The sequence below is a fragment of the Falco rusticolus genome, chromosome 4, assembly GCF_015220075.1.
Source record: "Falco rusticolus isolate bFalRus1 chromosome 4, bFalRus1.pri, whole genome shotgun sequence".
In the NCBI taxonomy this organism is placed as follows: Eukaryota; Metazoa; Chordata; class Aves; order Falconiformes; family Falconidae; genus Falco; species Falco rusticolus.
Window position 1 is genome coordinate 7,955,230 of NC_051190.1, and position 24,900 is coordinate 7,980,129.

General features: G+C 42.9%; 1 protein-coding gene across 6 annotated transcripts; it reads left to right on the plus strand.

Moving 5' to 3' along the window:
• The first annotated feature begins 7 nt into the window (after positions 1-7).
• Positions 8-23,929, plus strand: LOC119147074 (ubiquitin carboxyl-terminal hydrolase 4-like). 6 transcript variants are annotated; one of them, XM_037385569.1, is made up of 12 exons: positions 8-234; positions 3,003-3,086; positions 3,855-3,949; positions 14,949-15,140; positions 15,705-15,793; positions 16,730-16,945; positions 17,023-17,093; positions 17,683-17,798; positions 18,690-18,839; positions 19,541-19,644; positions 21,194-21,282; positions 21,405-23,929. In XM_037385569.1, the coding sequence occupies exons 1-12, from the start codon at positions 187-189 to the stop codon at positions 21,504-21,506; spliced, it is 1,356 nt and encodes a 451-aa protein (XP_037241466.1). In that variant the 5' UTR covers positions 8-186; the 3' UTR covers positions 21,507-23,929. The 6 variants fall into 6 exon arrangements, with proteins under 6 accessions (XP_037241466.1, XP_037241471.1, XP_037241470.1 ...); XM_037385571.1 differs by lacking the exons at positions 8-234; positions 3,003-3,086 and adding exons at positions 9,127-9,249; positions 11,467-11,598 and having other exon boundaries at positions 3,860-3,949; XM_037385572.1 differs by lacking the exons at positions 8-234; positions 3,003-3,086 and adding exons at positions 10,992-11,144; positions 11,467-11,598 and having other exon boundaries at positions 3,865-3,949.
• Positions 23,930-24,900: the final 971 nt, after the last annotated feature.

Here is a 24,900-nt window from a genome sequence, read left to right on the forward strand (position 1 = left end):
TTTTAATAGGAGGTGGCAAAAGAGGCTTGGGAGAATCATAGGCTGAGGAATGATTCTATCATTGTGGATATTTTTCATGGTCTATTCAAATCTACCCTTGTTTGTCCTAAATGCTCCAAAGTTTCTGTGACCTTTGATCCCTTCTGTTACTTAACCCTTCCACTGCCCTTGAGGAGAGATCGTCCCATGGAAGTTACCTTGGTATATGCAGCCCCACAGCGTAGACCTGTCCAGGTGAGGCAAGCTGAAGGCAAAAGTTTAAGTCATCTGAATCTTTCTATTGTGTTTTAAAGTTGAGATTTTTCAAGTAGTCTAAAGGACATTGATGTCCACCTTTGAGTGAGGTGGGTTGGGTTTTTTAATGTAAAAACTGGTAATTGAACATGTGAAATCAAGTGGCTTTGTAAAAAAATCTCCGTTTGTGAGATGAGGATCATGGGTCAGCTGGAAGTGGCTTACGTGTTCCTGTGATGAGATTACCTGTGTGATGCATTGCTCCCTGAAAGCAGTAATGGGTTTGCATTATCAGGTTTGCCTCTCGTTACCTTGGAAAACATAAAGGTAAAACTTCTCTAAATAATAAGGCCTCTGAATTTCAAACAAATGAGAAGCAATCCCTCTTGAAAAAACTGAAAAAATCCTTGGTTGCTTTTAAAGCCTGCTGGATTCTAAGATTGATTTTTAATTCCCGCATGCCCCCCTTCCCCCCACCCCTTCCCATTTTATTTTCAAATGGGTCTGTGAGTAGGCACATGTACCCAAAGTAACCTTGTGCTTGCCATGCATGTCAAGAAAAGCACAAGATGCAGGAGGCCCAAGCAGAGTGACTAGATGCTCTGATGCAGTTTTGGAGGCACTGATGGGCAATATTTACATGTGCTGTGGATTAGAACTGCAGATGATGAAACTTGTGCTTTGTATATACACTGTTAGTTTGAGGGGGGCGGTAGGTACAGTGGAGAAGGATGTTTGCTGAATTCTTCAGAATTTTTCATCCTGCTTTTTTGTACAACTGTGAAGCCAAGGACAGCTGTGCTTGCTCTTGTCACCAAGACTTTATAAAGGGCAAGAACAGAGAAGGGATTCATTGAGGAAACAAGCAAGATTACCAAGAGCCTATAGACTGAGGATAAATTCTACTTTAAAGAATCAATATTAACATAACTTCTGCTACCTGGAGCTCTTTTAGATGAGTTGTCCGTGTGCATGTTCTACATCCCACCTTCAGTCTCCCTGTGAGCAGTTCTTTGTATTTTGTGATGTCCCAGTTGGGAAGCCAGAGGTGTGCACCTCTACTCACCTGTGGTGTGTGATACAAGGAGGAATTGTCTCTCTGCCATGTGGGTTGTGCTAAGAGAAAGTGAAGTGTAAGCCTCTGATGGCCACAGGGGAATATGCAGATGAGTAGTATAACTGAGAAGATCCTGGTGAATATTGATACAGAACTCCTTTTAGGCAAGGCAGGTACGTTCTGAATAATTCTCCCTGAGTGTGTGCCTATCTATAACCTGCAGTGCCTTTGAATCCTCTAAAACACGTGGTGGTGTTTATTGATGGAGGAGGGACGCTAGGTTAAACAAAACTGGATGCATGTGGTCTGGTGCACCTGCATTGTTGCATCCATACTCGTTCCTGGTTGCAGAATGTCACTCAGCCATGTTAAAAACTCATAGATCTGTCTTCAGGGAAGTGTTCAGAGCACTAGAAGTGTAACCAGTGGATTGTCATATGTTTATCATCTGAGGTAGAGCATTCCCATGACTTACAAGATACTTCTGCTTAGGAGTGTGAAAGGTTTCTTGTGTCCCTCATACCTTTTGTAGCTTAATGTAAGTGGTGCATTGACTCAGGCCAGCAGCCAGGCACCCACTTAGGCTCTTGATCACTCCCCCTGCCCTCTTCCCAGCAGGAACGAGGAGAGGCTAGAAAGAACAAAAGCAAGAAAACCCATGGGTTGAGGTAAAGATGGCTTAATAGGGGAAGGAAAATAAGAGGGTGGGGACAATGGCACAGATGACACAAAGGAAATCACTTGCCACTTCCCACAAGCACACTGGTGCCCAGCCAGTGTCTGAGCAATAACCTTGGAAGCCAAACCCACCCTTTCTTTCTCTACCACAATTTTTATTGCTGAGCATCAGATTATATAGTATGGATTAGTCCTTTGGGTAGTCTAGCACAGCTGTCCTGGCTGGATCCCATTCCAACTTATTGCCTGCCCCTAGCCTACCTGCTAGGGGGGCACAGTGGGGACAAAGAGAAAGCCTTGATGCTGCACAAGCACTGGTCAGCAGTGACTGGATCATCAGTGTGGTATCCACACTGTTGTAGCCACAAATCCAAAATATGGCACCTTACAGGGTGCTCCATGAGGAAAGTGTCTCCCTCCCAGCCAGCCCTAGTGCAGTATAACGCATGGTATGTCCTGTTCTGGGTGAGCTCTGGGGATTTGTTTCCATTTGAGAGCATGTCCAGAACAGAACTCCTAAAAAAGTAACGTCCAGCCTTCATTGATGACATTGCCCGTCAAATGAAGACTGAAGTGGTCTGATCTGTGCAGTAGGGTCCATCCTCGTATGCAGTCCATGCACACCTTTCCCTTCCTGCCTGTCATGACTTCTGACTTGACCTCCAGAGACACTGGGGAGAATGGCTCCAGGATGTTTTTTATGAGATGAAGAAACAGACACAGCAGGTTGCTCAGGACATTAAAACTGCTGACTTTTTGGTTTTGGTGTTTTGGTTTTTTTTTTTTTTAATGGGTTTTACTACTGCTGAGCCTGATCAAAGCAGAACGCCGACTGTTTAAGGCTTTTTCATTCCCTCCATAATCCCTGTTTTATAAGGTGGAGCTGAGATCAAGAAGATCTTGAAGTGTGTGGCTATGACTTTAACTTCAGCAGAGCTTCTATAAATTAAAGGTTTTATTTCCATTTTCTTGCTCTCTGCCTTGCATGGGTTTATTTTGCCTGGTGTAAGCACGATGTTATCTTTGTTTCTAGTACCGGGTTGTGGTGCCGATGATGGGGGCCATCTCGGATCTGTGTGACTCACTCTCCAAACTCTCTGGTGTTCCTGCAGAAAATGTAAGGATAAATGCAGGCAGTAATTCTCATAAATATTTGTTCTTGAAACATTTTGGTGGCTTAGCTTTTAGATGGGTGATAAGCTGAACTTCATGAGATAGTGACAAAACCTTAACAAGTTTGAATGCTGTTCTTTGATTGTAAAATAAAAGGATGCATGAAGCGATCTGTGTTAATCTGATTACTACCATTGCAGTAGAGAGGCTTCAGAGAAGGGGCAAAAAGCCAACCCCTGCCCCCCAACATTTCTGATAGTGTAGCCTCTTAATATTGAGATAATGTTCAGTGTCTGTTTTGGGTCCACCTCTTCTTGGACATATTTTTAATAACAAAGGTGTCAGGTGAGCTTTTCCAGAGGGAATGGTTTTGTAGTTGGTGGGGTATTTTGAGGATTCCAATGTAGCACTTGAATTTACTTCAGTTAATTACAGATGTGAGTGATCCATGCCTGAAATCCTAGCCTGTTGCCACTTTGTTGGGATCTGTGCTGTTGTTTGCACCAGGCTGACTTGCAGCTGGTGGAATTGCACCTCCTCAGTACCTCTGTAAAATCAGTCTGTTATTTGCTTTGTTTTTCTGATCCATCTTAACAAATGCAGCTGACTAGCTCCTGGGTACTATTGTAGAAAACAGTGCTGTTGTTGGTGTGCTGACAATTCTGATGAAGAAAGAATAGGAATAAACTGTTGCTTGAATTTGAAGTTAGTTTGCCTAAATTTATATAAGCTTTTATTATAATCTCTTTGCAAATATCACTTGCTGTTCTAGATGGTGGTGACAGACGTGTATAATCATCGATTCCACAAAATCTTCCAAATGGATGAAGGTTTAAATCATATCATGCCAAAAGACGACATCTTTGTGTGAGTAAAGTGGGAAGATGCCGTGGTGCAAAGAATACTACAAAACATTTATTTTGATTTCAGGATATAAAACGGAATTCCGCTCCCCCCGCCCGCCCCCTTCCCATCCCCTGCCCCTGCCTTGCAACCTAAGCCTTCCTGTAGACCTTTTGCATGACTTGGTAGTAATGCAGCACTTCTTCTAGCAGCAGATCAGCATGTGCAGTGTTTAGTAGGTGTTAGGAAAACAGAAAAGAAGTCATGGCCCTGAGTAAGAATTAACTTTTTGTTTGGTATGTGTTCTGCAGTTTGGAACTTTCTACAAGCCTATTCCAGATATGATAATCTGTCGGGATTACAGTTATGCTTTCACTGGCATTTTTAAGGAAACTCAATCTTACTGTCTGTTCTTATGCATCAAATAAGCCAAAAGCCTTGGAGCTGTTAATAGGATAGCATGAAATCTAAGCTGTTGTATTCTGCCTTTTCAAAACCATCATAGTTGTTTTAGTGGCCAGCTAACCATGACTGGAGGTTGATAGTCTCTTGACTGGTGCTTACACTGTTGGTGTCTTAACTGTGGTTGTGAGGGACTTCAGTGCAGCTGAGGATTTGGTTGTGCTTGACATGCTATATATGTGTGTGGTAGGTGAGATGTCTCCAGTCTTCTGTAAAATCTGGTGAGGAGAGCAAAAGTCATGTTCCTTTATTGCTGCTGGAAAATGAAAAATACTGCACGTGCAGTGCAAAATGGACTTTGAGCCCCATATGAACCTGGGGCTTGTGAGGTCAAATCCAGTCCTTCATCACAAGTCCAGTCTTCCTCGTGTAAATATTCCAGTGCAAGGATGTTGCTTCTGTAAAATTGTTGTGCCGGTGTGAAATCCTGTACTAACATACTCTGGTGCGGTGTGTACCATTCACTGAGTGGGGTGCTGTGACATACTGCTTGGTGCTAGTCTTGTCATGCCATCTGTCATGACCTCATGGCTGAGGTGCAATGTCTGAGTTTTGCTGAAAGTTCTTGTTGTCGTGTTTTCTTCAGTTGCAGCTAAAGGTGTGGCCAGTTAAGATGCCTAGGAAGGACATTTGGCTTCTGTGAAATCTCTGTTGTGGGGGTATTGTAAAGTGTTAGATAGTAAGTAAGTCTGTCTCCAAAGCTAGTAAAACATTGGAAAAAACGAGAAGCATGCTATTATAACGGTAATTACAAACCCCCCTACTTTCCTACAGGCATATCCCTCCACAGCAAACAGCGATGTCTGAATTAAGGCTGCTCTGGGGTGGGGGTTGGTGTTAGCTGAACTGCAGCTCCACCTGTATTTTCCTTTGCAGTCACCACTTCCTTTCATGTGCAGGCACAACTGTGAATGAGGTGATGCTGTGACTCATAGTGAGTGAACTGACCTGGGTTAAAAATAACCCTCCAAGGACGAGGAGAGGTAGCAGGAGGAAGTTTTGCTAATCCTGTTCTTCCATGTGCCCTCTTAAGTTGTCTTCAGCACTGTGGGGTGAGAGCAAGCAGCTAGGCACCAGGGTGAGAATTAGAAGAAAGTTGCTCGTAGGAACTCCCTTTAGTGGGTGATGCTGCCAGGAAAAAGATATGTATAGTAATATTCTAACCTACAGCTAAACCCAGCGTTCTTTTATTGAAAGGGAAACTTGTCTCAAAAACGCAACAGAGAAACACTTGTTCATAAAGAGCAAAAATTAAGCTTCTTAGTTAAGGGCAAATGCATTATTTTATTGTGAACATTCTGCTTACCTTGTCTGGTTATAAAAAGCCTGCTCTTAGGTGTGCTAAGATTTAATTGAATCATTCAAGAAATGGTAATAGTAGGGTGAAGGTTATTGCATTCCACACTTAAACTCTTTAATTTAATTTAAACTTTTAAATAGGTTTCCATCTATTTAAGGTCTTGTACTGTCAGTCCCTCCTTTCACATCCACTTCAGCAAATACATCAGCTTTCTGTTAAGATAGATACAAGGTGGGAACAGTCAGGGTGGGTCTTCAACTTGTGATTTCTGACCTGCAAGTTTGAGTGATTGTTATTTTTACCCTTTTGGTGTTACTTGCTTGTAGAGCCTGAGGTGAGCAGGCTGTGAGAGTATAGTGGCACTAGGAGAAACTTTGAAAATTGTCACAGAAAGGACTTGGTTGAATTTAAAATTAGCAGTGTTAGGTTTCTGGTTCATTGGGCCCTTGCAAACTGACGATGTAAAGGATATGCTGAAGGGTTTATGTGTTTGGGGTTTTTTTTGTTACTGCATGTGTTATGTGTTTTTTGGTATCTTTCCAAGAAATTATGATTTTTCTTTAGTTTTCCTTGCAGGAAATGTTTTCAATTTTTATTTAGCCTGTGGTCTGAGGAACCCTTGGAGATCTCTGTGAGTTAAAACTCTTATGTTGAAACTGGCTTGTATAAGTTTTTTTTCAGGCTTTCTAAATCTTAGTCTAAGATGGTGAGGATTGTCTGAGTTGCTTTTGGAGGAGTAATATTGTCTGTTTGGACTTGGTACATAGTTGCTAAAAAAGTGCATAACTTTAAAATTAGTGCAAATGTTTGTGTCCTGCTGGCTTCAAAACTTGTTTCCCACTGGGGAATGTACTTGCAGCCATGGAGGTGCATCCTCTGCCTTTTGCTTCTTGCAGAAAGGGTTTTTAACCCTGCTAGAGAGGGCTCCTGCACAGAACCCCACTCCAGAAGTTTTAGCTGTTGCACTGGCCCTTGTATATTTTCCTTCAGTGGTGGGACACTTCTTGGGTTGCCTGCTTGCTTTTTTTGTCAAAAGCAAACGCTGCTCTGACTTGCATCTGCCACTACTACCCACCTTGGGGCTGCACCCAGGCACTGCCATGTGTGCTTTCTTTGCGGGCCTCTTCTCCAAAACCAGAGCAGGAACAGTCCTGTTCGCTCCTCATGTTCTCTGGTTAACTTGTTCCTTCTAGCTTAACTGGAGTAGATAATGTTCCTGAAATTTCTTGCTTTTTGTTTTAGCATGAAAACATAGTTTGCGCTTATTCTCAGTGCTGGGCTGGCTGAGTAACACTCGGCATTCATTCTTGCGCCTTAGCTGGGTTGATGTAACTGGAATCAGAAGGTAACCTGGGCCAGGATATAGGATAGTGTTAAAATAACTGTTCTCTTGTCTGGCGTGGAGTGCCATGTTGCTCTGCACACAGCTGTCCTGGGGTACCTGTGGAAGCCTCTCAGGAGTAGGGCAGGGGTGGGTTAAACAGAAATTTCTCATATGTTCCTCAAGCTGTTACATTTCTAGTAGAAGTTACCAACTGTAAGGTGTCGGATCAGGCCTTGCTGCCTTCCTGAAGACGTTGCGTGATGCGTGGCTGAAGAATGTGGCATATGGTGGTTGTATGTTCAGATTGCTGCTGCTGGTAACCTCAGGAGTTTTTGATATCCCAGCAACTTGCTTATTTTCTTAGATTACAGGCAGATATCTCACTGTTTGTTAAATGGAGGAATAAAAAAACATCGGAAAAAATATCTTATGTCTTCCAAAATCTTCCACCTTTAAAGTACAAACTTGTTTCCACTTGAGACTAAAAATATGTAATTGAAATGATGTATAGTTGAGAAACGTTTTATTTCCCCAAAGACAGTGAAGGCTTGAGTGCCCACTGAAAAGCATTTTGTTCTTTTGATTTTAAATTAAGGTCAATTCTTTATTAAGTGACAGGAAAAGGCTTGCTGTTTATGATTTGAGGGATGGCTCTGTATGGCTGCATAGTCCACAAAATGTTCAGTTTGGAAAAGATCCTCTTGTGCTGACTGGTGACGTAGTTGTGGCGTGTATCACTAGTTACACTGAGTAATGTGTATCTCTTCTGTTCCTGAAAGAAAACTGTCTTTGTATTGATTAATGAAGGGGAACAGCTGCCTTTTTATTAGAAAGTATAGCTGTGTAATGTTTTACAGTGACAGTATTTTCACCCCAAAATCACAATTTAAATAAATAACAACCTAAAAGAGATTAAATAAATCAGTGTGAACCCATCAGAATTTTATTTGCACACTAAGATGGGCTGATGATGTATCGATTTATTAGCAAGGAAGAAACCTTCTGGAAGCTGTTTGCCTACTATGTTTTGAAAACAGATTTTTTTTCTAAGGTTTGAATCATTTAATTGCCATATGTAGTAAGGCTAAAACATACCAGCTTCTATTCTAGGAGAACAAATTGCAGAAAATATTAAGTTTTTAGTAGCATTACTGATGTTACAAATCAAGTATTTTGTTGTTGTTTTTTTTTTTAATTGAAATTGAAAACTGCAGCATTTCAGGTTATTGTGCTCACAGTGCAGCAAAGTTACGTGAGAGGCATGTCAGGTGGGAAAAACAGACTGGAGAGGGGTAAGGTAATCATGGCATTAACATGTAGGCGGGCTTGTTACCTGGTACACAGCACCCATTCTCACAATGAGTCAAGGTATTTCTATACCTTTATTCCAGTTTGTACAAGGTAGTGAGCTAGGTGCTGAGCCACAAATGCCTAACTCACTGATGGTCAAAACTTTGTACTATTTATACAGTTCAGAAAGCAAAGTTATCAGCCTTCATTGCTTACAAGTTACAGAATTCCTTCAATATGTAATACTGAATTTCCTGTTTATCAAGTAATTCTCTTGCTTCTGGTGTTAATTAGTTTGCATGCTCTGTCTCAACTTCTTTTTGGGTCTGGAAGGGTTTCTTGAGTCGGTAGTTGTGGTCTTCCCCTGCTGGCATTGCCTTTCCCCTGGTTGGTGCTGCTTGTGGTAGACTTCCAGTCAGCTCATTCATCTTGTGACGTACTTTACTCCTTTAAACAAAGAACTTGCTGGTGCTTAACGAAGCACTTAGCAGGACATGCAAAAGTGCTTATATCTTGAACTGACTATTAACAATTAATTTGCTCTAATTGTTTTAATGTTAACCTACTAATAGTACATTCAATTATTAATCATTTGCTATCAATGGTACCTTTTGCAGGGTGTGTTCTTAGGTACTAAATGTTAACCTAGATGGGTTTGAAGCTGACATATACTATGCAACTTGGGATATGACTGAGGACCATTATGTTAATAATTTGTATTTAAGTAAACATGTTATTCACTGTCTCATGTACTTGAACCATCCTAATTAATGTTTTATTGATCTCATCACTTTTACATACTGATCATCTGTTCCTGTTTTTCAGTAATGTCCAGTGGCAATACTTCCCCGTTGGCAAACTGTAATGTGTACATCTCATCACTTGTTTTAAGCAATTGAAGTTAGATGCAAAGTTTCTTTCACTGATGAGAAAATGAAATACAAAGAAGTAAGCAATTCAAAATAGAATTAAATTAGTACAGCATATTCAGAAATAGGTTTCTCAAGTGTATATTTCCCAAACTTGTATTTTAAAATTGCAGGCTGCTCAGTGGGTCCTGTTGATTTTTGAGGCATTTTCCTGAAGGAATTTGCTGCTTAATCTTTGAATTTGGGTGTGCTCACAGATCTTTTCTTTTGTTCCTTCCTGATAGCCACACACAGAATTGCAAGAGAAGCTGTGCTAAACCGAAGACAGTGCCCTTCCATGCCTCAAGCTAGTGTTAAATCATCTTTTTTAATGGTGTAGCAGTTTCCTCACCTGAAGAGTACTTCTCCCTTCCACTGACAGAAACAAACCAAAGTTGTGTTAGTAATCATCTGTGGTCCCTTGCTGGAGTCTGAGAATGCAAGGAATGAGTGTGTAATGATAGGGAAAGCTACAAAGTCTTCAGGCTCTGGTTTAGTGAGCAGCTGCCATCGAATTTTTCCTTTGTTTCTTGCTCTCCTTGTCCCCTTCTCAACAGGACTTTGCTCAGAGTCCAGCAGATCTTCGACCCGTGATCACCTGGGTGTCAGTCTTCTGTAACAGAAATCAGTTGTTTCAATGGTTCTGAAGCTTTAGGGTCTTGTAGTAATCTAAACTGGCAGTTCTTGCCTTTGTAGCATCACCTTAAGTTGCCTCAGGACTGAAAAACTGAAAATGGCCAGTCTCTTGCAATATTTCTCCATGTTTGCTTTGCTGAAAGTGGTAGCCAGGCCTGGGTCTGCATATGACAATACCCTGTTGGTTCAACAGGCTTCTGATTTTAGAATATTGTGCACTAGCCAGCTAGCAACAGGTCTCAATTCAGAATTCAAGGAAGAGCCTAATCTAATACTGTAGAAGATCTGGGCCACAGCAGGGACGTGATTTTAAAACAAACAAAAAAAGTCACTACTCTTGTACTGGTGTCTTGCTTTTGACACCAATGTCTGTTAAATCTCTGCTTTTAATTTAGGCCTCTATATTGGTTGGTTACTGAGTAGAATATAGATTTCCATGAAATGCTTCACTTGTAAATGTCACTGAGCAGGAACTCACGCTATGTTGCAGTAGGAGTAGCACAGCTGGAATGCGCTTTGTTGTTTTTTGTATTTGCTTGACAGAGGAGGCATGGTCTGCAAGCATTGTAGTCCCGGCTAGTATTGATGAATATTTGTGAAATATGTGATAGATGGGATGTATAGAATAATGAGCTTGCACGTTTTTTTAGGAGCTTTCAGTGGTCAGACAAGCTGTATTTTTTCCGGTTTTCGCCATAGGGATGTGAGGGAAGAGTCGTTCAGCCTTCTGTGGTTTTTGCAGGGCACTTTTGACACCTTGAGACGTGCACTGTGAATTTTCACATCCCACTAAAACGGTGGGAAGTGCTGAATCTTGCGGGGAGGGGAAGAATTGGACTCCATTTGGAATTTAAGCTGAATGGACAGTGATTTTTTTTTTGGGGAAAAAAAAATTAAAAATCTGGCCTGGATGGCTAAGATAGATTTGCCCTTTCAGCTGTTCAGTTTCTGGCTCATCAGTTCTTGTGGTGATTATTAAGATATTGAGGTATTAACGTTACTTGTTGTGCTCTCTGATAGTCAAACTTCAAAAAGAAGAAATGCAAATGTTACTGGGCTTCTTGATATTTAAGTGACTTTAACTGTCAGATGCATCCCAAAATGAACCTGGCACAAAAGGACAAAACTATGCATTTTCTTTTTCAGGTCAGCTGAAAGGGAAGGAGAATTTGGGGCTAGAATTGTCCAAGCCTATTCTGTCACAAGGCTTTGCACTCATCTCTTTCTCATCATGACAGGCTTGGAAACGTAGGGTAGTTCTGATGCAAGATGCATTAGTATTTAGCCTCAGAGAAAAAGGTGAGACTCTTGCAGAAATAAAGGGGTTTGTTACAAGACCTGAAGCAAGATCACTGGCACAGTGTGTAGGGGCAGTGCAGCCAAAGAATGGTGGGAGTAACCTGCCTCTCACCACATTGTAAATGTTTCCTGGAGGCATGTTGTTCCTGCCAGAGGTCAGGGAGATCTGTGGCAAATGATCAGAACGTCAGTAATGTAAAGGTGGTCTGCAAATCAATTTGACAGTGGTTGTTCAGTGTTTGCTGAATGCTCTCATTCTCCAGGCTAAGCAGAGAACAGCATTCAGCACATAACCGAAACGCTTACTATTTCTTTTTCTTAGGTTCTGTGAAGTCCAGCCCCACTAGGACCTCCGGCTCCCGCTCCAATGTAACACCCACACATGCACCATGCTGGTGATATCACATCACCCAGGGATCCTGCTGGAGCTTGGGGCCGGCCTACAAGGGGTCAGGTAAGTACCACTTGAAAACAACCTCCGCAGCCCATTTCAAGGGTATCACTCTTAGTATTTCTTCTTAGTTCTTAAGGCCTAAGAAGAAAAATGTTTTAATGGATAAACTAGATACCCCTGTTCTCTTAGCCTGGCTAATGGGGCATATATTATAATAAGTATCATTTACATTGATAAAAGTTTCACAAATTGATTTGCAGGTCACCTTTAACCTATGAAAGTGTGCATATTTGAATAATTTAGTTTGCCATACATACCATGTTTGCTGCCTTCTCTTACAACATGCTGTGTGTTACTAGATGAGTTTGTGGTCTTGAAAAACCACGAGTGGCTGCAGAAATGTTAGGTTTGTTCACGTGATGGAGGCTACAAAAATTATTACAGTGAATTAGGTCAGCAAACCTGCTAGTCTAGTAGCTTTATGTGAAATGTTTGACATGTGTGAGATATTGTAGCAGACTGATCTAGGAAGTTTGTTCTCACTTGCTCAAATTATAGTTTTCTTATTGGAAATAAGGATTTTTATCCTTTCCAGAATGAGTTTCTGTGTTTCAGGGGTTTTTTTAGGCTTAGTAAAAAATACTGCTCGTTGATTTCCCTCATCCTTTTTAATCTTACTCCTCTGTAAGACTGGCAAAATCCTGTGACCAACTTGAACAGGGCAAACTACCTGTTGTGTGAAAGTTTATTTGCAGCTTCTTATCTCCTAGTTTACTTGTTTATATATGTTCTGGCATTATGGAAGAAAGAACAGATTAGGAGTATTTCCACTTCTTAGAAGAGATCAGAGTATGTGCAGCATTTTCACCCAGGTTTTTTCCAGTTCTCTGTTCATTCTTATTGTCAGCCTTTGAACCTATTGTAATCTCTCAGCGGTATCTCTGCGTTGGTGTGCAGTAGTAATCCTGTTCAGACAGATGTGTTTGTCAGCTTCTTCAGTGACATTTTTTTTTCTATCCTTCTCTGTTCTTTTACAAAATATACTTCTTTTCTTGGTTGTTGCTATAGGCTGACTTGTGATCCACATAGTGTTTTCCAGCTGGACTTTATATAGCGGCACTTGGGAGGGAATGTTTCAGTAATATACAACATGTATATTAGACTGGTGCTTAGCTCAGTATTTTTTGCTTTCAATGCCCTTTCACATCGCTTTGCCTTGTCTTCCTGTAGTTTTTCGTGCTCCTTGTGCTCCTTGTGTGCTTGCTTGACTTCAGTTTGCAAGGGAATGAAAGTTACCTACTTCACTGCTCGCTGCCTCCTTTCTGAATTATAACCACAGCTCTGAAGACTTCATAATGCTGATGAAGACTAGTCAAATCCTGCCCTATTGCTTAGTAGTTTTCAGATGCTTTTCAGAGTTGTTATGAATTATAGAGGCAACCAGGCAATATACAGTGTGGTAGCAGCTGAGCTAATGACTCTGACTTCTAAAACCATGTCGTATAGTGTGGTGTAGCGTCATCTTTATGTTCTACTATTTCAATTAAGTTGTAAGATACAGAATTACAGTGTATTTCTAGTAATTCCCAGTATCAGCTCTACAGCCTTCCTTAAATTATAGATAAAGTATTATATCTTAGATTATTTTTTTTTTAGAAAGGATGTCTGTTGCTCAAGAGATTCAGAAAATGACAGATCCTGATTCTGATAAGTCTGCCTCTAATAAGAGTATGTGGAAGCTGTTCTGAGGTGGAGTGGGTAGAAGGACACTTGAGTAACCAAACTTGTTACGTTGCAGTGAGATGGTCTTTTGCAAAGTGTTACAGGGGTACAGCATGCTGGCTGTTTGTGATGGGTGACATCTGTATATGGGTAATACTTAAGTGGGTTTTTTCTGTTCCGTCACATGGGTTGGGCTTCATTCAGGTGCATGAGGGTGAGTATAAATGGGGCCTGCATTAACTGCTGCTTGCAGAGCACAGTGTAGGCAGTGTGAGAGGCAGTCATGAGAATGTTGAGGAACATGTGTATGTTGTGTACTGATCTGTTTTATAGAGTTGAGCTTAAGGACTGGAGACAAGCATAGGACCTGGAGTTAATTGTAGATGATATTCTGGGACGGAGTATGTTTTTTTGTTACTGAAACAGTGCTAAGTAAAATAATTCACCTTTTGGTGGCGCTCTTTCTCAGGAAATATTAGGTGTGAACTGTATCCGGTGCTGGTGTCCAGCTGAATGGCATTGACAGCCTAGAAAACCTCAACTGCCACTTGCATTGGACTGTCCTATGCTGATGCTGATCTCTAATGCGCTTGGTGGTCTGGGCTGGGACTCTGGAAGGATATTTTTCTTTATGTACTTTTCTGACTTGGTGCAAGCCCCAAGCTGGGATTCCTTTTTGTTTAAGTAGGATGGAGCAGAACTACTGAAATTTGTTCTCCTCCCTGCTCTACAAGAGCATTTTGAACACAGGAATAGAAAAATCTTTCTTGACCCTTAAGAGAAGGGAAGCGTCTTGTCTAATGTAAGAGAGCTGTGAAGAGTTGGTACATTCAGATATGTGATTGTGTTCTTGGTCATTTTGCATAGCGACATCATTCATGAAATCTTTCTTTCTTTTTCAGTTTTAAGATCAGTCTGGACAGGTGACTCACCAAATTTAAGAACAGTGTGGCTTGGCATTCCTGAAAATGAATCTTTTGTAATGAATAGTCCTGAAGTGAACAGTGTGATAGTGTTGGACCACGTGGTTTCTTGTGACTGTGATATCTGCAAATACCTCATTTGCTGTTTCACCCAGTAGCACAAGCTGTTTCTTGGTCTCCTCACTGTTCTCCAGAGCTGTTTGTTTTCTTTCAGAATGTTTTTCTCCTGTGTGTTTACTGTCCTTAGATTTTTCTGTGAAATTTCCTGTGTTGTTTCCAAACTCCTGGTTTTCTGAAATGTTGGCAGCTCAGTGATGTGAGCTCAGGCCATTATCTGTACGAGAGGCTGTGAGAATGCACAACCCAAGGTATCAAGAGGGTTTCTTTCTCCAGAGGAAACAAATTCTGTCCAAGGGATTTAAAATTGCATTTAGTATTTCTCACTGATGCCATGATCTGGTTGAAGCAGCATGTTGTTGTCAGGGTAATGTCTTGAGAGGTGAGTGGCAGTAGGGATGTGAATTAGGAATAAAGACAGAGGGAAGGTGGCAGTTGAGTTGTTGGTGGTTATGTATACTGTGTCATTGTAAGCCATGGGAAAAGTTCAGGAAAACTGCTCTGTAGCATGAAGACAGAGTACAACCCTTTCTGTCCTTCTCAGGAGGACCTGGTGGAGAGACTTGTTGGACTGAGTTCATATTGGTTCTACCTGTTGTGCTTCTTGGCAGTGGAAATAACCCATAGAAATACCTGTCTCTCAAACAGGTATGAAGTTTGCAAGCCAAGTGAGGATGGCTCGGAGTGTGTTACTCTCTCTGTTTACTTTCGGGAAAAGACAATGAGGCAATCCAGCAATACTTCAGGGACCGTACTCTTTGGTCAGCCACTATTAATATCTGTGCTGAAACACAAACTCACTGTGGACCACTTGTACAGTGTGGTTTTGGAGCAGATCAGGTAAGTCATGTCTTTTGAATCCCATGTAAAGTTCTAGTGGTTGCCTGTCCAATTACACTGTAATAGGATTACTGCATCTTTGTTAACAGGAAGAATTTTCCTTGATTTTTAAATTTGTATGTGGCTTGTAAACCAGGATTTGCATTGCGTTAGTGTCTGGAGGCCCCAGGGACATTTCAAGGCCCTGGTTTTTTTCGGCTCTCTGAAAGCAGGCTGTGAGATAATACTGGTGGTAGTCACAAGGGAAACTACCTACTTTGTGTGGCAAAATGGGTCAGGAGCAGAACTCAGGCCATGGGCTTTCAGAAGGGACCACTGTAACTTATATTTGCCTTTTCCATCTACCGCCAGTAAAACTTGGAGCAAGCAGCGAGAACAGAGACTTACTGAATTGTTTTGGTTTGACTCATTCTGAGAGTTCTTGGCCTGTAAATGGTACGATGGAGGATGGGTCCAGTTTGCTGAGGGGGATTGGACAGCAAAAACTGATGATGGAGAGGGGTGCTGTTATTCTGATGTACAGCTTCAGTATGATTGTGTGATAAACATATTCACTCTCTTTAGCCGCTACGTGAAACCCCCTTTGGCAGAAGAATACTCTACAACCTGCCCGGACAAAGGAACCTGCAATGGCTCCAATGGTGTGGTTGAAGGTACGGTTGTTTCAAAATTACCTGGAAGCTTTCTAGCTCTTAAAGCTTTTTATTAGCATTTGGCTTAAGCTCTAGCAGGTTGGGTTTTTTCACAGTGATTAAACCATGCTGTTGCGTAATTTCTGCATGGTGTGGTGAGGACTCTAGACCATTTTCCTTCCAAGGGAGATCAGATGCGCGTAAGCAGCAGTGGGAGAACAAGGTGTGGTGTGCATTCATCTTGACCAATGTTAGGGAAGTCCCTATTAGGTGTTCCTCCTTCCTCCCCAGGCAACTCCTTTACTAATACACTTCTTGGTGATGAAAACTGGCCTGTTAGGTGACAAAGACAGGTTCTGGAGAAATAAAGTGGAAATGGACATATTCATGGACCTAGAATCATGAGGTCTCATTCCTAGGGTAGATGCTTACAAGGAAGGTTTTAACACTGATGGCAAATGCAGTTTCTCTTTCCTCTTTGAAAGCACTCAGTTGTGCTGCTGTGAGAGTAACAACTGGAACAAGTTAAATAGGACATTTTAAATGGGCGAAAAAGTCCACCCATTTTTGCCAAAGAATGGAAATAACTTTCCTGGAGACTTACATACTCTGTTCTGTAAGAGACCCAGCGGCAACCGTGCTGATTCTTTCTTGGGCTGTTTATTAGGGTGTGCTAGCAGAAGGTATGATCATTAACCTATTGTGAACCGAGCACTCTCAATCATGTCTGATACTAAGATAACTCGGCACATCACCTGGCATCTGATAAAGGAAAAAATACAACTTCAGATGCAGTTGTTAGCAAGCACAGATTTCTTTTTCTGTGTGTCTTTTAATTGCTTTCTGAGTAATTAGTGTGTGTCGTAACAGGCTCATGCAAACAGCTGTCTGTGTGAGGTGTCAGTCTAAAGTTTCAGTGAAGCTCTTCAATGTTGTGCTTGTTTTAAATTTTGCCAGGTGACATTGAAGAGATGGAACATCAGGACAGTGGACAGGAAGGCAAGGAAAAGCTGGCAGAAGTTGATCCCTGCCACTGTGAGGGCTATATGCAGGTGGACTCAGCAAGAGACCTGCAGCCTTGCAAGAAGCAGCATTTCACTTTTAGCCTCGTGAATTCCTCTGGGACCTCCGAGATAAACTCAATTGTAGAAGGAAAAATCTTAAAATTGAATGGTAATTACTGTTTTTCTGTCTTCTTTTTTCTTCCATCTCCTTACACCTTTGCAATAAATGTTTCTTCTTTCTTGTAGCTTTTTCTGCCCTTGCTATTGACTGGGATTCTGATACACGGAGGCTACTTTTTGATGAACAGGAGGCACAGGTTGTAGTATGCTCTTTTCATAAATAGTCTTTATGTAGGCTTGCATAGTGCTTAAAAGATGACAGTAAATGGTGAAATGTAGCAGAGCTCCCTTGATAAAAATTGAGTCACCAGCATGAGATATGTTTACTTAAAATCTTGTAGTGATAAGGTCTATAGATCTGGAATTTCTGTTGTTTCCAGTGTGTTCTGAAAAGCAGACATTTTAATTTCAGGGCTAAGTACTCTAGTTCTAAGTCCACTCAACAAGCAAAGCAAACAAATCCCCAAAACTTGGAAGAAACCTGAAAGCAAATTTATAGAGCATAATAGAAAGCTCAGTATACTTTTTGTGAGTTCTGCTGGATCGGGTATTGTAACAGAATAACCTGTTGTTACTCTTGGAAAAAAAACTCAAACCCCACAAACTTTGAAGTAAGGACATACGCTTTCTCTTACGGACTGTTCATAACACAAGGAAGGAGTGGCTGGAAACTTCGTTGTGTGGGTCAGAAACAGGCAGCATTGTGAAGGTGACCATCTTCCTTTTTGCGATGTTAAGGATTAAAGATTATGTGGAATTGAATAAAGCACACATCTCTTTCACTAGGCATTTGAAAAGCATGGAAGTATGCTACAGCCACAGAAGAAGAAGGCTGTGGTAGCCCTCAGAGACTGCATAGAGCTCTTCACTACTATGGAAACGCTTGGTGAACACGACCCGTGGTAAGAGCCTCTGTCTGCCTCCTATGTTTATTGTGAAATGCTAATAACTATTTGAGTTCACACTGTTTGTCGTGGGATTCTGATAATTTCCTGGGACGATCCTTTTGTCTTCATCTGTGAGAAGTCTCATCAGTTCTGTGTCAAGTCATTGACTCAATAGGCTGCGCATGTGGGTTAAAAAAAATGTATTAGTTTCCTGCCTTTATTTTAAAAATAGCCTGATCTTTGGAAGCTACATGCCCACTGGCACTATTTTTGATTCTCCAGCATACATCTGTCAGAGGAAGCAGTTGCAGTAGTAAAAGAGCAAAAGCATGTGGCTACCTTAGGGTTTAATCCTGTATTATTTCTAGCTCGAACTGGTCCTAACCCACTGCTAACTCTACCAAAAATCCCTAGTCCAGAGAGGCTAGGTACGGCAGATACTAAGTGACCAAGGTGTGATTGCTGTGTGTGCAGAAGATTTTTGGAGGTTGTTTGCTCGCTGTGTAAGAAAATAACTTACAGTGTAGTAGGTGATTGTTGGTTATTAATTTCCAATTACATGCTATAGATGTATTTGCAACTGTTACCTGTTTGAGCTGCATTAGGAGATAATAAAGAAGTAATGGGCCCTTCAAATCTTTTTTTTTTTTAATTTACAAAAGAAAAAATAATCTTTGTACAATGCTCAGTTAACACACTTGCCATAGGACATTTTGCCTATGAGTAAAAGCAAGTTGCAGTTTGGAAACCTCTGAGGAAGTGTGTTCACCTACGTATTCCACAGCCAAAAAAGCCTTCTGTAAGGCAGGGACTATACTGCACTATTGAGGCACCTTTTAATGGAAGGCCAAAAGCTTCTCTTTTTAACATAATCATTCATTTCCTTGTTTGTTACTCTTTTCCCAGGTACTGCCCTAACTGTAAGAAACATCAACAGGCCACAAAGAAGTTTGACTTGTGGTCTTTGCCCAGGATTTTGGTAGTACATTTAAAACGATTCTCATACAGCAGATACTGGAGGGATAAACTTGACACTGTTGTGGAATTCCCCATCAGGTAGGATTCTTCCCTCACACTAGGAGGAGCTTGAAGAAGCTGGTCAAGAGAAATCTACTTCTGATGTTACTGTTGGGTGGGCTTGTTATTAAAACTGTAACTGGAACACCTCTGTCTTCTGGATTTGAACTGCAAGACAACAGGCATGAGTTGGCGTTTGTTGGGGTTTTTTTGGGGTTTTTTTTTGCTAATCTTAGTAAACTCTACACATCTCAAAGAACACTAGTTACTAGGAGGTACTGTGTCTTGTGAAATTAGGTTAAAGCCATGTGATTCTGCTGAACCAAAAGAATCCTCTAGAGAGGATTAAGCAAATTTGTTGGGCAGAACTGCACTTATGTAGTACTGAGGATTGCACAAGTACAGGATGAAAGCCTGTCGCATTCCTCTGCTTCTGCTTGTCAGCATCCTGTTGCAGGATGAAGCATATTCCTTACTACTCCTGTTTCACTTTTCATGCCTACACAGGGACGCTCTGAACTGTCTTTTATTCACCACCTCCCTCTAAATCTTTTGGCAGGGCCTGATGTGTTTACCAGGACCTACCCGGTGTGGGAGGGGTAACATGTCGGGCCATTGAGCAGCAGAGTGCAGCACTTCTGCATGCAGGCAGCACTGGTGCAGAACTTCACTGGTGTCATGCATCACTTTTTAGAAAGTACTGGTTACTGGTGTACTGATACTTTTGGTTTTCCTTCCAGGGGTTTAAACATGTCTGAGTTTGTCTGCGACCCAAGAGCAGGCTCATATGTTTATGACCTCATTGCAGTTTCCAATCACTATGGTGCCATGGGAGTAGGCCACTGTGAGTAACTGCTTCCATGTCCTTTGTGTGCAGGGAAATACAGGCGGAGGGGTCATGGGAGGGCTTTGTGTGTTGGAGACCTGCAGCAGCCCTCACCAAGCGTGTCTAGTCCAAAACTTACCTGTGCTCTGTGTGCAGGTGAATATAATCTTGGAAGGTAAAGTCCTTCCTAATTAGGATTTGCAGAGCAGCTAGCCAGTCTGTGTAGTTTGCAGCTGCCCGAGGTCTGTGGGACCTTGATTATTAGTTATTAGAGTGTGTGGTGGTGTTCCATAGTTTGAGTGGAGTCAAGATTTTTCAATGACAAACATGAAATTGTGGAAAGGAGCTTCTTACTGAAGAGTGTCTTCAGCGTAAGCTGTCAGTTTAACTCCAAGACTCAGCTTCTTGCCCTGCCCCGTGCCAGAGGGCAGCTGGTTGGTGTGGGTGTAACATCACAGCTGCAGAGCAGGGATTGCCAGCGGTTGAGCCAGCCAAGCAGGAGCTTGCTGAGTTCCCTCAGTGTTGGTGAGACAAGGTCTGAGCAGCAGTCACCCATTGGCCAGGAAGGCAGAGCAGAGGGCATAGCTTGTCATGAAGCTGGGTCTGATGCCTTTCTGCCTTTCCTACCCTGAATTCTGTTTGCTGCAACACCAATTTAAAGCACTTTTTTTTTTTTTCTCTTTCATTTTCCTGTGTTCCATCTTTTTCTAAAACAAGCCACAAACAAACATGTAGTTCTTGGGATCTCTTTGTTGCACAGCTGGTACTAGCTTGCAGTAGAATGTCTCCATTCTATGTTTCCATTGGCAAAGGTTCACGTGGCAGGGAAAATGTCATGCCATCAGGAGAAAAAAAAAACCTCCTTTGTTATTTATGACAAGTCTGAATTTTCTGTCACTGATCTTGTTGCGGCATAGATGAAATGCATCTGTAGTGGAGTTCCCTGTATCAGGTGTCTGTGCAGGTCCATGCTGTAGGTGACACTTTTAAAACCACCTGGAAGTGGTTTACTACATGGATGAACTCCCATTTGGCAATATATGTGCTTAACTCGTAGTGTATGTCACCATAGGGTAGCAGTGGCTGAAGGGGGGTATATTTTGAGATTGGAGATCATAGTCAAACAGATGTCTTGGTTGGAAGGGACTTTGCAGGACTCTAGTCCAACTTCCTTTTTGAGCAAGGACTCTTGCAAGCACTAGATCAGATCTGTCATCATCAGAAAACTTCTTTCATGTGAAAATGCAGAGTCTTAAACTGTGCGTTTGGGAAAGCTCTGGCTCAAGGGAGGTGAACAAAACACTGTAATCTTTCTCCCAAGGTTCTTTGCCCTACATCTCAGCTATCAGGGGTGAGTCTGGTATGTGTTCTAGACTAGCTGGACCCAGCTAGTGTGTTCTAGAAGATGAGTATGTTGGTGAAGCAGGTTTGGGGTAGTTAAGACTAGCTCTTGGCCTCCCGTGCACGCTCAGTTTGCATCTGGAGTGTCGCTAGTGCAGCACAGCTGGAGTGGCATTACCTGCTGTTCTTCCCTGGAGTACTGAGCTGCAGTTTCTTCTCCTGACAGACACCGCCTACGCAAAGAACAAAGTGGATGGCAAGTGGTACTACTTTGATGACAGCAGTGTATTGTTGGCTTCAGAAGACCAAATAGTGGTGAGTATTTGGCCTGAGGCTAATCTAAGTTTGTGGTAAAAGTGTGGTTCCCTGCTTTGGGCATTACATTCCCAGCCAAGCTGTGTGGATTGTTTCAGATGGTTTTCTTCTTTGTTTGGTAGACAAAAGCTGCGTATGTGCTGTTTTATCAGCGCCGGAATAGTGAGGAACACACTGCCCCATCTCCTCCCCAAGAAGAGTGTGACGGCATGGATACCAACTAAACATCACCTCCAGCACTTGGCCACCATGTTAGCGGTTGCTCTTCTAAAGCCATGCCTGAGGCGTCTGAAAATTTTTCTTCCTTCTGTAGGAGTCAAGCAGAAAATCTAGCACTGAAAGTTTCAGTGCTGGGGGTTGCAGAATAGCACTGGAGAGCCAGGAGTAGGTGCTGACACCTGGGTATTTAGAGGCCAAAAATAATATATATTGGAGCTTCAATAAAGTTCTTTATAAAATCTGGCTGAGCTGTGTGGCTAGAGGCAGGGGTCGGGGCTGAGCTGGGCTGGGGCTGTTGTTCTTGGGCTGAGGGTTGTAGCTGGGGTCAGGAGAGCGTACAGCCTGAGCTGGAGGCCACGTCACAGCTGAGCCTTGCAGGGACCCGTGGAGGAATATGGTGGGTACAGTTCTGTGAATCGGTGTGGGGGCCTCCTGCCAGCTCTCTGGTGTTGCTGCCTGTGTCAGGGAGGCTTGTTGCACATTTCTGGAAGCTCAGTTCAAATCTCTGTGTGTCTAGCCTGGCTGTTGCAGTCTCTGCCATCATACCTTGGTCCCCTTGCTAAGCAGCAAACATTTCTCATGTCCTTTCACTAAATGCATTTGAGGCTCTTCTGGGTGGTTTTGACTCCGCCTTTTTCATGTGAGCACTGAATCCTGTAATGTAGGAAGCTTTGCTGGAAGTGAACCGTACCCGTCTACAGTATGGCGTATGTGCAGGCTGATCTGCGCAGCGATGCAGGATACAGCTGTTCTGGCTCTGGCTCCCGTTCTTCCACAGAGAAAATACCATCCATAAAGTATTATGGAAAATATGGAAAATACCATCCCTAAGGTGATTTCTTGTCCTCTCCATCCATCTCCTACACCCTCACTTCCAGGCTGCTCTGTAAGCACTTTTCTGCCTCCACCATTTATCCTATGGTTTGTACAGTGGCAGCATTTTTATTTCTTTTTGCTCATTTATGTGACTCCTTAGAGCTTTTTCTCCAGTGAAGCTCAGCGCTGTGTCCCCATTGCTGTCACCTCTAAGGATGACAGCCCAATGCAATGGATTGTGTGAATTTTCATCCTTTTCTCTTACAACTTTTGGGTTTTTTGGACATGTTCTTGCAGCCTTTCTCCTCCTCCCTTGAGCACTGCCCTGTAGATCCCCCACCCCATCAATCTTCTGTGAGGCTGCAGGTGTGACGGTCCTGTTTGAGGTCTCTTCGCCTTAGCTGTTCAATAGTTCTGCTTCCTCCTTTTGGTGCAACTGACAAATGCTCTTCCCTCTGTCCTCTTTTACTGTCTGTGTAAGCTGGACTTTAGTCCTTCAATTTTCTTGAGTGAGGACTCCTGTGGGCACTAGATCAGGTCAGCCCTCAGTGGAAAACCGGTCTTCCGTGTGAAAAATAAGAAAAAATCTAGAGCCTTAGTCTATGCTTTTTAGGGAAAGATCTAGCTCAAGGTGGTGAACCAAACAGGAGGGGTTTTCAGACCAAAAAGCTAAGACAAGCTACTGCGTTTTTTCCCCCCAAAATGCGTGCTTGCAGCCCCTTGGTCTTCTGTGCACAGTCCCTGTGGCTTCATTGCTGGCCAGTCATCCACTGACCTCCAAATATGCCAGTTCAGCTCCTCCGCAGCTCTTGGCCACAAGCCCCAGAGGAAACTGTTGTGTGCCCGTCCCTGCACTTCTGCTGTGCTGCAGCTGAGCAAAAGCCCGGCCAGCGACTTGATCGCTTCTGCTCTGGGCAGTGGGAAGGGAGGATGGCACCGTGCAGCCCCTTAGCCAGGGCATGGGAAAGGCGATAGAGAGGATTAGAGAGGGCTGCCTCTAGCTGGCACAGTAGTGCTGTGATCCTCTGCTGCAGAGTTTTGCTTTTAAAGCATTGAAATTTGAATTTTGAGGTCAGAATTGCTTATTTGCTTCTGCTGTGCTGGTTTTGGGGCTGTTTGGGATTTTTACAACTCTTAATACTGTATTTCTGTTTTTTCCCTCATTACTGAGGGGAGCATCCAAAAAGCATTTTTTAAGCTGTAGCACTGCACTGAATTACTCTGATCAGCATTTTTATTTTTTTTGTTCATTTTTACCTTGAAAGAAAATCATGTGGGCATTCCAAAATAGGGACAAGAGGAAGGAGAGGGGAGCAAAAGACCTTTTAAAAAGAAAATCAATCTGAAATACCCTTTGTTCTCCTCCTCGCCTCCCCACCCGTGCTGACACTGAGAAACACATCAGTGGGGCTAAATCTCCGATGCTCAGATGCTGAACAGACTGTTGTACTGCAGAAAAAGTGGCCCAGCTCTTACTTTCTCTGCCTCTGAGCTGATGGGCTTCGGCTGGTGTGTGTGTGCTGTAATACAGAGCTGTTTTTTAGACTAGCACTTTGTAAGTGGCTGGCTCTATTGTACAAACAGGAAAATTAAAGTGTGGTTTGCACTGAAACTGGGTTTTGTTGTGTTTTCGGCTTTTGTTTTATGACCTGAGGCTGCTGATGGCGGGATACCTGGTGCTCCAGGAGTCTCTCCCTGCTCTGCCATTGGGGATTTGGGAGAAAAGCAGCTGTTGCCTGCACCATGCTCTGCTTCGGAGAGTTTGTGCTCCCTCCAGGGTTGCCTTTTCTCACCTGGGGCACTGGTACCTGGTGCTGTAGCAAAGCCTGTCCTTGCCTTTCTGTGGCACTGGGCAGAGACAGCTGTGGCTTCCTCATTCCTCTTCCCCAGTGGATCAGGGGTGGTCCTGGCTGCCTTCTGTCAGTTTTTTCCAGGGGTATCCGGGCTGCCTGTGGCTGTACCACTGAGATAGTTGTCCTGTGGTCACTGCAATTTCCTCCTCAAGGCAACCTGAGCACATATACGAGACCAGGCTGGAAAAGTTAAGGCTGAGGCAGTTAAGCGCAAGAGGCTTGTGTGCATTTGGCGTTGGTGTGTGCACAGGGAGTCTGGGGGATTGTCAAAATCTTGCAGGTCAAGGCGGGCTGTGAAGCCCCAGTAAGAAGGTTTGAAGTCTTCACGTTGCAATAATAGCAGAGGGGCCTGATCTTAGCTGGAGCCTCAGAGAGGGTTAGAGGAGCCTTAATGTAGATCAGCAGGGGGTGAGCTTCGCTATGAAATGCTGACCTCCAAAGCCTGGCATGAAACATCGCAGGCAGAAGGGAAAGCAAAGTGGCAGCTTTCTTATGGGGAGGTGTTTGGGTATTCCCATCAGCGTGTGGGCTTGCAGGAAGGGCTTATGCAAGAACTCCAAGGGTAAGAAGCGAAACTCCCCACTGCACAAGGCAGGGGAAAATGACCTGAAACACAAGCTGTGTCAGTGAAGCACCGTTAATAGCCTTCAGGAAAGAGGTCTCTGAGGCAGACAAGAACATCTCTGAGCTAAGGCTCCTGTTCAGAGGGGAGATGATTTTGGTAAGAACA